The sequence below is a fragment of the Astatotilapia calliptera genome, chromosome 22 (genome assembly GCF_964374335.1).
Source record: "Astatotilapia calliptera chromosome 22, fAstCal68.1, whole genome shotgun sequence".
Taxonomy (NCBI): domain Eukaryota; kingdom Metazoa; phylum Chordata; class Actinopteri; order Cichliformes; family Cichlidae; genus Astatotilapia; species Astatotilapia calliptera.
Genome location: NC_137442.1, coordinates 8,650,599 through 8,665,367, shown reverse-complemented (window position 1 = coordinate 8,665,367; position 14,769 = coordinate 8,650,599). Strand labels below are relative to the sequence as shown.

At 41.3% G+C, this 14,769-nt stretch overlaps 1 protein-coding gene across 1 annotated transcript in view; it reads right to left on the bottom strand.

Moving 5' to 3' along the window:
• Positions 1–14,136, bottom strand: part of pleca (plectin a) — a 42,012-nt gene extending 27,876 nt beyond the window's left edge. Inside the window, exons 1-5 of the mRNA XM_080296360.1 lie at positions 13,963–14,136; positions 7,663–7,724; positions 4,057–4,146; positions 1,986–2,063; positions 1,805–1,897 (exon numbers count right to left, since the gene is read on the bottom strand). Of these exons, the coding sequence (XP_080152486.1) occupies positions 1,805–1,897; positions 1,986–2,063; positions 4,057–4,146; positions 7,663–7,724; positions 13,963–14,113 (474 nt within the window). The 5' untranslated portion in view covers positions 14,114–14,136. The remainder of the gene's footprint in view (positions 1–1,804; positions 1,898–1,985; positions 2,064–4,056; positions 4,147–7,662; positions 7,725–13,962) is intronic.
• Positions 14,137–14,769: the final 633 nt, after the last annotated feature.

The following is a 14,769-nucleotide window of genomic DNA, read 5'->3' as shown; positions in this document are numbered from 1 at the left end:
ACGTGGGCACAAAATGACTCAGACAGCGGGTGGAAATCGGACCTCCACCCTCGCTGCCTCTCGTTTTAAAACGTTCCTCTTTCTCTGTCACGAAGCCGGACCATTATTTTTTTTATTAATAGACAAATCACCTGTGTGCATTAGTCAGCTGTGAGCTGCACCTGGGGAGCTCAGAGGAAATTCACCATTGTTTTTAATAACAGCATGTGCTGAAAAAAATTCTGGATTTGTTTTGATGAAATAATGTCTGCTAGATGACTTTTTTGCTTTACTGCTTTACAGCAAAGAGAATATTCAACCTTTTATGCACTGATTAGCAGTGAGTGACCATTTCTGTTTTCCCCACTGCAAAGCTTCTGAGGAAGGCCTGAGCTTCCACGTCTCCTGCCAGCTTTCCCATGGGAATCACTGAGTCATACTGAGGGACACAGAGACTGATCCCACATGCACATCTCAACATCACAGTCATTACAGCATCAAAGAAAGTACTCCCACTCTTTTCTCCCAGATGAGGAAGACATCTGCCTGCCGACTGATTCTTCCAATGTGGCATGTGTTGCTATAGGCAGTATAAGCAATTTTATACTGTTTATGTTATGAAATAGGAAGTTAAACCTTTATATTTAGTTTGGTGGAAACCTATATAGCTATAAAAATGCATCTGAAATTCACAGGCATGTGACAATCCATCTTCTGCCAAACGTCTAATAACAGAAAACAGAAGCAAAATAATTACAATGAAGTATAAAACGCATGTTACTCATCCAGTGGAATAATCAGATCTATTAAGTGTGCAGTTTAAAAGTAAAACACATCATAGCTGAGGAGATACGACTCAGCTGTCCCATCAGGCATCAGTCAGTTCATGCTGAATACATGCTGAGAACTCGGAGTTTGAGCAGAGCCAGGGCACTTACAAAATCCTGACTGTAAAGCTACAGAACAGTGAAACACCATCAATACAAACAATCAGCTTCTTTATAACAGCTAAGCCAGGAAACTCGACCCAACTGTATTTATGCACAAATGCAAGAGTACAGATAAGGTTTGTCTGCTGCTTTGCTTTGCTACTCGTGCTAAAAAAATCGAGAAAGTTTTGAACTAAAGTGTTCGAGTGCTGTTACAGAGACAAGCCATATTAAAATAGCCTTAGATAACAGGAAGGCTTCTTTGTGCAGTTCATCACTGAAATAGGAGAAGCTAATAGTAAGTGTGGTCTCTAATCCCATTGTTGGTTATTAGCCAAATTAATTATAGGTAGCTAGCATAGACATGCTAACAGCTAATCAGTTGCTGGTCGCTGTCGACAGTCGTGCTGATAATGATAAATCATTAATACCTTTCCAAAGAACAGTTAAGTGCAATTATTCATGAATTTGAGTGAAAACATCATTGCTAATAATTATCATTAAGTCCTTTAACCACTGCATTTATGGTATCATGGCAACCTCAGCATGAAGTAGCATGTTTGTTCAGACCTGCTGTGGAATGAGTCAGAGCTGTGGTTTGTAAATAAAGTTTTAATAAGGAACAAAAAAAAACTTAATTTTGGGATAATAATTACCTTTACCCATTTATCTAATTTATGTTTTTTAATTAGATTTGGCCTGTGATTCTATAGGTGTCTCTTGTGTTCCATATACAGTAAAAACTGCAGTTCTCTCTACATTCATTGAGTAAAGGTTGCTTTGTTAACGTGAGATTGCCCAGAAGCATTATCATAGTGACTGCCAATTGCTTCTAGATTAGCTTTACTGCCATACAGTAATTTACAGCAAAATGACTTATGAGTGTCCTACATTACCTGGAAGTGAAGGATGATGGTCCATATCAAGCCAAGGGTCAGCTTGGGGTTTCCATCTGCAATGTCATCATTCCTGATGTTGACCAGTTTGACCTGAAAGGGTGTGGATACAAATATTTTTACTGTGCTGAATACTAAGTAAAATAAAACATAATATGAAACTGTTATTTTTCTTAACTACCTGTCTGTGTTTGAGAAAGTCCAGGGCGATCTGGACATTCTGCAGCTTGTGGAAGCGCATACGGCCTTTCTCCCGAGGCTGTAAGAGACCAGATGAGACCAAACATGAAGTGAAGGGAGCACTTTAGGTCAGCAAACAGCAAAGCCCCATGACTGAGGAACAGGTGTTTCAGGCTCCAGTAACACAAAGATCCATTCTCTACTGTACATATTTTCACAGTCATGGACTCGAAAACTTAAATTTAAAAGAAAGCAAATTTGAAGTGTGATTCAAATTCTGCGTGTTTGTGATCAAAGCGTTCAGAGCTGACCCTACAAGACCCTGAAGTGCATCAGAGATCCAGCCAAGATGTCTGCAGGTGAAAGCATGATAATGAATGATAAACATTCTCAGTGATTCTCCCAATCATCAGTCACAACTCTTCTTTTTTTTCCAAGACCTTTCAAACACTGCTCCCTGGATAATGGATTATTACACTTTGCCCCGAGTCAACTGATGACTGATAAATGTTGCTTTTCTGTTTTTAGCTGCAGTGCAATCCAATCAAGCAGATTCCATAAGGTTCAAGAACTCTTAAGCCTTAGAAATTATAGGAGTGGCGATCCTGACATGCACTCGTGTTCCAAGTTCTAAGCTGCAGAATTAGGTTGTAGTGACTTTGATTTCACTACAGTGTAAGAAACCACCATTTGAAACTGATAATAAAATAAACAGTTATTAAAAGGACAAGGACAATCAACTACAAATAAGTATTATAACAGAAGATAGAAATTCATACTCTCTATCCTGGAAATCTCCCAAGTCAATCAACCTTTATATAACAGGAATGTCTAGCAATGTTTTCAAAATCAATCCTCATTGCACAAGCACATGCTATGACTGCTGCTGGTATATTCAGCCATTTTCCATTGATATAATTGTCTTTGGATCTGAGACCAGACATGACATGAAAAGTCTAAACATACTGACACACTGAGGTCTTTGGGGAAACTGCTGATGCACAAATACGAGCAGTCATAATGTGGTTTCCATGGTGAAGTGATCTAAAAGTGACATCCATCCTGGAAGTGATCCAGAGGTGCACCAGGAGAAGATCTTGAAGGTGAGACTTGACAAATTAAATCAGGCATGTTTCTTAATTTTTATGGGTGGAGTCTTTGCACTTTTTATGATACAGCCCTTTAACGAGGTAAGGACATAAAGCTACATTAAGAACAAAAACAGTATATTTTTCTAGTTTATTCTTTTCTATTCTTAAAGAAAGCTAACTTTAATGTTTACTTACGAAAACGCTAAAATAATTACTACAAATATTCTGAATAAAGCCACCAATTTAACCACATGTTTCCTATCATGGCTCCTGAACCTGCCAACTCACTGACAAAATGAAAGAGGACAATGTTGACACAGAAAGGGACAATACACAGGGAGTGTGACCATCATCATGCACGACCCAGCAGCCACCTGGGGTGGTGACACATGCTACGCCCGCGGAGGCGGCCAGCCACAGTCCAGGCGCCACTCACCAACCGCACGTTCCTCACAACGTCACGTTCCCTCGGCTACCACAGCAAGAGCATCGCAAGAGAGGAAGGCAGAGGCAAAGGGGGAAAGGTCAGGGCAAAGGTCAGCAAACAGGAATTAGACAAAGGAAAAACCAGGGATCAAACAAGTCAGTGCAGAGAGGTTAAACGATGGAAGCAAAGAATGAAATTAGTGTTTTAAGGTTACATCACCAGAAGGTGTGTTCCCAAAAAGACTAGTGCTAAGCTAAGTAAAGTAAAAGAGTGTGCACAGCCTCAGCATGTACTGAAATGTCCAAAAATCTCTAAAGAATTAAAGTCAACACATGCAGAAGTGGAAAGAAGAAATCCAGAGTAATATCTGCCTTATAAACATTTAAAGCGGTTGAATTAACAATGAGTAGACTGGACAGTAGAACAAAGATTACAGCAAATACGCTGAGTAGGGCAGTAGAGCTGGGATGATAAGAAATGCCTAGACAAGACAAGGGGGTTACAGAAGAAGCACAAATTCTAATATCGGAAGTGAAATACCACCAAAAGCTTACCAGAGTCTCTCCAGAGAGCACCTCCAACAGGGAGATGAGGTTGTGTCCATCTCTGAGGTCCTCGTACAGGTCAGTGATGTGTCGCTGGGCCTGGAAAGAAAGGAAAGAAACCAGTTTTATCAGTATTGATGCATACAGGGACATTATTTTTTCATTCAGACTCCCATGATGTCAGCACCAGTGCTGAATCACTGCACACGACACAAACAGTTGCTGAGAGTTCCTCACAGTTGACAACGGAAAACAAAATGTAACTTTATAACTCACAAATCTCATCTACAAACAAATTAAGATAAAAAGAAAAACGTGAACACACAACAGTGGGGGGACTGCTTTTACCCTCTGCCTTCTGCAGAAGCAATTTGCTCTGGCTTTTTAAGGATTTCACCCCTTTTATTACCTGCCACAGTAATAAAAGGGGTGCTCCTTACTATTATTTGTAGTTACACTTTTGAGCTGTTGTAGCCAAAGAACATGCAGACACATGCTGCACTGCAGAAAATGCTCCAAAAGTAGACAGAAAAGAGCTGAAGTCAGCGAGGGGAAGGATCAGAGGTTAGCAGTAAAAGAGGGTGGATGAAAGGGAGAGAGGGCAAGGGAGGGTAAAAATGTCAACACAAACATGCAGGGAGGAACAAATGTGTGTGTGTCCACGCAGCTCTCTGCTCACAGACAGCACCTACCTCTGCCTTCCAGTGCTGGTGGGAAAGAACAGGAGGACAGGGTGAAGGATGGAAAGAAGAAACAGTTTGATGTGAGAAGATGTAAAACATAAAAGGACAGTGGGAACAGCGAGACAGATGGTGTGATTTGATGGATAAACAAGGACAGTCAGCTGCTTTCCGTTTCAAATTCTTTAATTTGATTCCTTCTATCCCTCAAACTAAAGAAACATGTGCATGTCGCTGTATTAATTTTATTATATGTACTTTAGTTCTCTATGATCTGCACTGGTTTCAGTGGGATTGACCCAGCTAAAAAGGATTTATAAAACACAGAACAGCATCTGTTTTTCATTCCTCACAATCTGAAGTGAAGTGTAAAACAAGCTACAGTAGATAGCATTTATCAGACAGCTGACCGTGAGACTTACAGGCCTCATAGTTTAATCTCATGACTCTGTTGTGACCATGAGTCCAAAGTGACTCGAGGGCCAGACTGCCTGAAGTCTTTTGGACCTAAATCAGAAGGATTACCCGAGAAATAAACAGTGACTATGGACAAAGCCTGGGAGTCATCTCGGACGGAGCCCGGTATCACAGGATACACATGGACGTCAGCAGACATTCTTTAACACGTTTCACTTCCCGTGTTAAAACAAGGATTCATCAACATGAAAGTGTTGTAGAGACGCAACAAGGTCCAGCTGACACCGCCCAGATAGGACTGGTTTTTTTTCTTTCCCTAATCGATGGTTCAATTTTAAATTAAATATTAAAAATAACTTGTTTAATATAACCTGATCAAAAGCAACTTTCTTCTGTTAGGCTGCTCTTTGCAAACAGTAGGTGTGATCCTCAGGTGGGCGGGGCCTCAGGCACACGGATGATCATATAAGGATAGGAGCTCTTATTAACATCAAAAGGAGCCAAGAGCAGAAAAATGCTTAAAGCTGAGTGTTTACAGCAGTCTTGGGTCTGAGCTTTTGACTCACGCTGACTTCATTATTTAAATCTTTGGCCACGTTTATACTTCAGCTATTTAAAAAATAATTATGAGACAGAACCAATCTGCTTATAGAAATATAACACCTGCTAATACTAGAAACCTGAGATTCCAACATACAAAGTTAGCGTTTTATTTCTTTATTATTTTCCTGTTGTCATAGCAACATGACAAGTTTTTTTGTTTTTTTAAAGGATTCTTTTAAGAAATCCCTGCCTTCTCCACTTATGAGTAACACAGTGACTCATAAAATGACTCAAATGTAAACATTTCCTGTCTTATGTCATAGATGTGAAAATTCGATTTGGACTTTCCTTAGGTTTTGGATGGTCGCTCGGAATAAACTAACGAACTAAAAGGCACCCATGAAATCATTTCATTACAAGTAATCATTACGTTTTAAGGCAGCAAAAATACATTTTAAATTATTCTTATTTCTAATTACTACATAAAAATTACGAACCAGTAGCTCATTAGTTCAAAATGTTCTTACATTTTACTGAGACAGACTCCCTCCACATTTTAAAAAAACTTTCATTTTGGAGTTTGTGGTTAAGGATGGATCAGGTGACCCTGAGCCATCCCTTATTGATGCTGCTCTAGGCTTAGGCTGCAAGTGGACTTCCCATGATGCACTGAGCATTTCTGTCAAGGTTTTTATCTACCACTGCTGCCTCGCATTAGACTGTGTCTTCTCTCACTTTCAGTGTGTGTTTTTTCGTATCTTTCTAAGCTCTCCTTTTTCTTTTCCGTCACAGCAGATGGCTGCTCCTCCCAGAACCTGGCTCTGCACTGTTCTTTCCTTCCCACATCACTTAGTGCTGCTCATAGGGGCCTTCTCTAGGTTTTCTCCATTATTTTCCAGCATAACACGCCTAGAGACGTTGTTGTGATTTGGCTAAATCTAAATTGAAGTGAACTGAAACTCAGGGCTCCTATATCTTGCTAATCACTTGATTATCCTCTGAATTACACAGAGAACCACAAGTTCCCAGAACTGAAAATATCTATTAGATATTAAATCACTCATTTTGTCAGACCATCGGTGCAAAACTAAGATATGTTAAATTTATGTTGACTGTAAAATTTATGGGCAGCAAATCAGATTTAAGAAGCTGAAACCAGTTATTATCTTGGTGTTATGCTTAATAAATCAGTTTAATTATTGCTATTATGAAAGCTGTTTTAGTCGGGATAATCTGCTAAGTGATAGCTACCAAAAATATTTCTTACTGTAACAGGACTTTGCTCCTCACCTAGTTAGAAGCATTTCCTTTTAAGGGTAAGGGTCAGAACATTTGTTGAGTGTTGTTTCAGACGTATTTAACACTGATCGCCTCACACTGAATCAAATACTAATTCAACGTGGAGTCCTGGAGTTTCCTGTCCCCCTGCACAGTCCTGATGAGCCGCCCCGACCATCTGGATTCCAGATGCGTAACCTGACCGAGCCCAGGCAACGATACCGCTCTTCCCGAGCGCCAAGCTAAAGTGAGGCCAGGTGCGTGTGACTCACCCCCTCACATGCATACAGTTAACGGAAAGAGCGCGGTTGCTATTGTATCTGTTGTTCACCTTTTCCAAAGCTTTTAAAAGGAGGTGTGGAGAATCTAAATCTGATTTAGTTTCAGATTCTCTTCCAGTTTTATCTTCAGGTAATGTTTCCCAGCAGTGAGATCAGATAGCGCCGCATCTCCTAAGAAAACGTTTTTGTGTAATTTAAGTTATTAAAACCAGATGGGATATGAAAGAAAGTCCAGCTTTTTGGTGTTATTTGAGGACAGCAGGAGACCTTTTTACCTACCATGGAGAATTACAGTTGAATTATAAACTCCACATGACGTAAACTTAACATTTTAATAGGTTTTTGGAGATTTTTAATCTATCTGCAGTGAAATGTATGTATTTTCATGGGTGAGGGTTGTTTGAAGCAGAACTTACCTTCACAAGGTGCTTGTTGACCCATTTTGTGAAGGTCTTTTTCTGAACTCTGTCCCGTTCATCTGTGGAAACACAGCAAATATACACTCTGTTTAATTTATGGTGCTAATTTAAGGGATTTTGCATTTTTAACAACTATCACTAATCATGTATTACAAACTCAGTGGTCCAGACTTACGGAAACAAACCATAAGCACAATTATTAAAAACCCCCAAAAAGAAATCTTGTATTTGGCTTTTCCAAAACAAACTACTTTACGACTGTCTAACCTGCCAGCAGACAGGAGGAGTCATTCTTTTTTGCATGCTAGCTTAATGGCAGATAATCACTTTAAATATCATACTCATCAAAGGCTAGTTTCCTTGAATAACTCACAGACACGGGAACTACATCCATATCAAGCTTGAGAAGTCTGAAACAATGATTCCCAAACTTTTTGGGAATTCGCGTTTATTATTATGTTTACAAAACACCACAGTTTTTGTCTTGGTCGTATGATTTTATTTTGTTGTATTTATCCGCGACACCTTAAAGGCCGGTCTGTGGCACAAAAAAGGTTGGGGACCGCTGATCTAACCCATAGGCCTGGATACATGATGGCCGAAACTAAATATAATTTGTGTTTATTGAGCCTAAACCGCCTTTATGGCCCTGCTTCAGATTAAAACCTCCAGCAAAACGCTTTCAAATCTTTTTTATCTGTTTTTTCATCCCAGAGTCACAAACAGTGTGAGACATATTTGTTTTGCCCAGGGACAGAACAAAAAGTCACATGTGACTTTGACTCAGACACGGACATCTGATGCCCAATAGGGACAGCACATTACAGAAGACTTACTGCAGCAAAACAAAGAATTCCCTGCTTATCAGGGGAACACTGAATAGATTATCTCTGTCATCATCTGGAGCAGCACCTCAGCTGGAACATGTTTCAGCCTGCAATGCTGTAGTCGTTTCATAATCAGATTATTCCCAACAAGCCTATCATATACTAGTAGGTATCAAACATATAATATGCAATGCTTTTCCTAAATTTTGCCATCTAAGCAGCCACTTGAAGAGATAACCATCAAACGTACACTTCACCTCTTCGGTGCAGTGCTTCAGTTGGCGATGAGGGTGCTTGTCAAATACAGAGCAGTTCACCAAAACAAATGTTTAATGTTCAAATGTTTTTTTCCTCATCAGTGACATGCTGTAAAGAAGTTGATAGTATTATCTGCTCTGTGATCAAAGCTAACAGAAGTGATCAGATGAAGAGGGAACCAAAGAAGAGGACATCCCGTGGCACCAACGCCCAAATCACGGTGGCTTTATGTCCATGACTCACAGGCACACTCACGCACGAGGCGGTCTCAACAGAGAAGTGAAATAAACCTCAAAAGCAGACAGATGAGTTCTGCTTTTTCACTGGTTTTGATTTCGGGCTTTTCATATATGGCTTTGCAAACACGTTGGACACGTGTTACGAAACATAAAAGATGCGTTTCTGCACAAATGAAATGTAGCAGCTCGGGATACTTCTGTTTCTCAGGTCGGCTGAAAGGAGCACTAAAAATTCCTAAAATAACCAGGCTGAATACATCACACTGAAACACAAGATCTACTGATCTCTCTGACTAATAATGCGTTTTCTTGGCTGAGTTTTGTAGCCTGAGGCTGCAGATTTAGCCCAGATTTATATGTTCACCTTGTGACAAAAAAAGGTGCAAGATATTAGATCACCTGAAAAACAGTGTGCATGGATGAGCCACATTGCCAAATCCTGCAACTGGGATGTTGAATGTTATTACACGGACTTGTTGCAATGCTCAAAATAGGGTGCTCTCTTTCTTCTAAAGAATTTCAGTGGCTCTGTCACTTCAAACGTCTTTTTAACAGGCTACATTTTATCTGTGCTGCAAAACCTCAAATTAGGATTTCACATTAAAGCAAAACAGATTTCTTCTGTCTGACAGGAACGTTCACCAGTAAAAATAAAAAAGGAAAAGATGTGACACAAAAAGGGGTGTGGCCCATCTGTTAAAAGAGAGGCTCCGGACTTGACTCTTTGCAAATTCAGACATCCAGACACAACTTTTGGACTTTTACGTAATACACGAAACAACAAAGCCAAGCCAAGAGCTAATATACAGACTGAACCATTTTCAAACCAAAGAATGCAAGTGCAGAAAAACACAAAGCTCAAAAATGCAGCACTGCTGGAATAAACTCTACCTTTTCTGTGGTCCATGGCCCTGAGCACCCCCTGGTAGTAGGACTCCTCTACGAACACCCCATCACTACCCATACTATCAGAGGAGTAGGCTCTGAATCTCTGCTCCATCGCAATGCTGCCAGCTATCAAAACCACACGGAAGCCTCTGCAGGTTCAGAGGCGATGATGTTGTGTACTTCTACTTTTTCTTATTGCCTGAAACACTGCTTCTCACTGAGGGCTCCTGGAGTTAAGTGGGAGTGTTCAAGCCACCGATTCAGTTCCTGAACTTGCTCCCTTTCTTCTCCCTATCTCCATTTGCTGTCTCTGACATTCAACGCCACATTTTTTTTTCACCACCTCTTGCAAAATGCCTGCCTGCAGGCAGCAATGTCAGAGACATTCACCACAGAGAGGTCTGCAGGGAAGATTCTCCTCCTGGTTCAGCCCTGTTATCTACACCCAGACCCCACCCATGAAAAAACCCTCACACAGCACCCACCCAAACCAGAGCTCAGACCTCAATTTACATTATTCTTTGCACTTTTAATTTTATTTTCTGTTTAATTTGAGGATTAAAAAAAAAAACAGTTTAGAATCCCACTCATCTTGTAGCTACAGCTAACTATTGCACTAAGATTCATTTTCAAAGATTCATTTTCACAAAGACCCCACAGATCACTAATCCAGAACAGGAGACATTCCCTCATTTAGACTAAGCTGTACAGAAACGGACCACTGAAGCTTGTTAACCCCAACTGAACTCCACTGCTCAAGCTAGCGGTGCCTCTGACCAACCAGCGTGTGGTCAGAGGCAGAGTGGCGGGACATACCACAACGCCACAAAGCATCAATGGAAAAACTTGTCCCGAGCACACAGCCGAAGCCAGGAGGCATCAGAAAGAACGTCCTCAGCTATTTCCCCAAACAGTACAATCACAAGAAAACCTCGAGCATGAAAGCTCTTCCACCATCAGGAGATAATTAAGGAATAAAAGGCACCGAGGGAGCCGTCTTCGGGATACAATTCAGCACCAGAAAGAATAATGAGAACAAACTGCAAGACTTCAGTTTTATTTGAAGCATTTGATTTAGACTATTTTCCCTTGGATGGACCTCCAATACCCTGTCGTGCCAGTTCAATACCACAAACCAAAAAAAAAAAAAAAAAAAGAGGGTGTGGGATGGAGGGGGTGGACAAGCATCAGACAGTAGAAAATTATCTGAGACACAAAGCAGCTATTGTGGCTCCGCATGGATAGACTGAACAGTGTGTGCACATGACAACAATCATTTGCATCTTCTTCATGCAAATAACTTCTGTCAAACATCCCTGAAAAACTGGGTGCAGAATTTGTTTTTCCATTTGGTTCCAGGTGATCACAAATAGCACCTCCACACTAAAATACCTTCAACACCTTTCACCCTGCAAAACACCAATTTTACGTGCAGTTACCGACATAACACTGTAAAGAAAAGGAATTTTTTTGGATGCCTATAAAGGGAGGTGACTTGTTGGGACCTGAGGCATGAAAGCTTCCTTGACTGCACCTTCAGACTTTAAACAGACCCTGAACGCCAACGGGCTACAAACAAAAGCAAAGACTCTAGGCAGAAACGCTAAAATTAGCTAAACATAATTTGTGCAAAATGGCTTTTGATCGACACACTAAAATCTAAAATCTGTGGATTATAGTTTTCAATTTCAAATGCAAAGAGTATTTGTCTGCAGGCTTAAGAACTGAAAACCGCAAGTAATCACTTCCAGTTTCCAAACTTGCTAAACTGTATTTGTTTTAAGACATGAAAGCACTGGAAGCTAAATTTGTGCTTCTTTGAACAAATCCTGGTGTAATCAAACTCGGCATTGAATTAACTAGATTTATTCATTTAAAGCTCAGTTTGCTAAAATGCTTTAAAGGTGGCAAAGAGATATAAGCGCTTTTTTGCACCTCAATTCTAAGACTGCAAAACAGTTGTCTTATCCAGTATCTAAATGACGCTCTGGTGCACACAGTGCAGCATTGTGTGGATATTCCTCCTTTCCCTGTCCTTGATAACACACAGCGATAATCCTGAGCAGTGAGAGCTGATAGGAGTTTTAAGGTGACAGCTCAGCGTGTTAAGTCTGTAAATTCCTGCTGAGGGCGAGCCGACCCTCCTCACAGACAGGGGGAGCCGCCTCTCTCCTAAAAGAATTTTAAAAATAAAATAAAAAACACACCCCTATTTGTGTTTTTTGCAAGAGACAGCACGCGATGTCAGTCCCACTGAGGACAGGAATGTTAATCAACACCTTGTATCATCTGGTTCGCAGATCCTGTTAGGGTTCATGATGGTACGAATGCTGGATGACTTGCGAAGAAACTCTGCCAAAGCCCCAGGGCATGGTGGGGCAGATCCAACCCGGAGCTGACAATGACAAGTGCACGAAAACATGCACATGTCAGAGAAGACGACCGGGTAGTGTCTGCTATTATACCTGAACGGTATAATGAATTCCTTTTAAAAAGCAAACACAGCTGGAAAAATAACTTAATAACCCCAAAGGCGACACAGGAATATGTCCTGACCACCACTGCAATTTAGAGCTGCATTTAAACTTGCTCGTATTATGTTTCAGCATCACTTTTGCAATATCAGCATCACTTGCAAGCACTTTGTGCACAAAAACATGCGTAATCAGCCACACATGGTGTTTACAATCTTGTGGTTATGAACAGATGAGAACTGGATAATTGTTGGATTTATGATCTTCATATGTGAAAACTGCTGCTCAGCACAGTTTGTCTCCCCCTTCTGGTCGAAAGGCTACAACACAAAACATGGGAAGCTGAATATTTAAAGCCATAATCCATTTTAATGTCACAACAACTAGTAGCTCCAATCATCCCTGTGTGCTCCTAAAGAGACCTGAGACTACTGGTAAGAAAGCTCAAGGTCACTTGGGGCCCTGCAGTGTTTACATATGTCAGTGGGCAAATGATTTTTGTGTGTGGGAAAAGTGTGTTGTGTACATGGTTGCCGTGACAACATAGTAAAAACACACAGAAGCTGAGAGTCCATCAGAACACCATTTTGGCCCAGAACATCTGGGGAAACACCCGAGTGCAGGGGGAAAGTGGATTTCTGCTTAGAACTGAAAATGCCAAAGTCCACAAAACACATGACACATTCACAGGGCGTTATCAGAGGGTAAACACAAACACCAAGTACAGTTTCCATTCCTGTAGAATATTCAGGGTGAGCCGGAGAGTGACAAATTAACTGTGTACTGAGTCACTCAGTCGCTTTTATATTCAAACGTCAAGACAAATGATCGAGTCAAGAAGCTGCATACAAGGACATGAAGTAACCTCGTTATCGTAAAATCAACTTTTCTCAGATAACAGACCTCTGCCCAGTGCAGACATTTGAAAAGAGCCAAACGTGAGACATTTAAAGGGCTTAAAAATTAAAGATTTAAGAAGCTGGAAGCTGACAGGGTTTTTAGTTATTTTTACCTAAAAATGCTTAAATAAACGATTTAGTATCCAAAATTAACTTTCTGTTGACGAACTGATTTACAGTTTATCATCTGCTCAGTGGGAAAGTAATTAATTATCAGACTTTCATCACTGATGTTACTAATAAACAACATTCTCCAAGTTTTGAATTCTATATATGTCTAAAACACCATTGATATATTTACTGAATTTGAATAGGGACGCAGATATAAGCAGTGTTGCCTGTACACAGCAGCAAACAGGATGGTATTGACCATGGCACAAGCCAGTGTTTATCTGTTGTGTCACATCGATTTTGTGGTGCCTGAATGAAGACTTTAAAGCTGATTATCTCAGGCTGAGGTTTGTTTTCTAAATGCGGGAAATAAATCACAATAAAAACGAAATAATTAAAAATAGTTTTAAGCATCTCTAATTTCAATCATCTAGTTCTGGACGTCCACTGTTTTGGCCCTCAGGGCTTGCTGTATCATGGGTGGAGGAACGGAAAAGGTTAACATTACCACCATCAGCACCCCAGCAGCCCCTCCCAAGCAGAGCCTCCTCCTATTACAGTCACTGAGCGATGGATAGAGCGGCGCAGTGATCGGACCTACCTGCGCAACACATTCGGCTGTACAGATGAGACCCCACTTCGCTGCAGTTCATTTCATGGATGTAATTAGTCCGTCGATACAGAAATCCCCGCTCCAGCCCGCCGTACCAGGACGGCCGGGCAGCCTGCGCCGTATCGTCCACTTCGGCCATCCCGGTTTGTTTGTGCCGCGCGTAAACGCGGAGCGCGCTGGACTTTCTCGAAAACGCCCCCCTCACTCGTGGGTTTCTCGCGTGTGTAGTACCAGCCCTCCAAACTTCGCTCTGTACTCTATGAGAGCCACATGGAGGAGAAAAAACAGGGTCGAGTCAGATTGCAGACTCTTTGTCACAAGCCCAACCCACTCGTTTTGTTTAGCGAGAAGAAGTGGCGAGCTGCCGGCTGCTCCATCCTCCTCCGATCCGTCAGACGACTTGTGCCATTGAGACGCGCCGCGGAGAGACACTGCACACCGCGTCCTTATTTTAACACGCGTGATAACTGTACCTTTCACAAGATTGCATAACATACACCCCCGACAGCCCCATAAATGCAAAGCAGAAACAGGAATGACTTCTGGGAAGGCGCGAAACTTGCAGGCGGTGACAGACGGTTCTGTGCATTGTCTCGCAGTGACTGTTCACAGGAGGGCAGAGCGCACATTACCCCCGGTAATAAATCATCACATTCCCTTCACATCCATAACAGCTGTGCCTCGTAAATATCCCCGACACAGGAGGCTCATTTTCTCTCCGTTTTTGCGCAACTTTAAGAAATACTTCACATAACTGAAAAGGTGCTGGCTCCTCGTTAATCCGCATGTGACAGA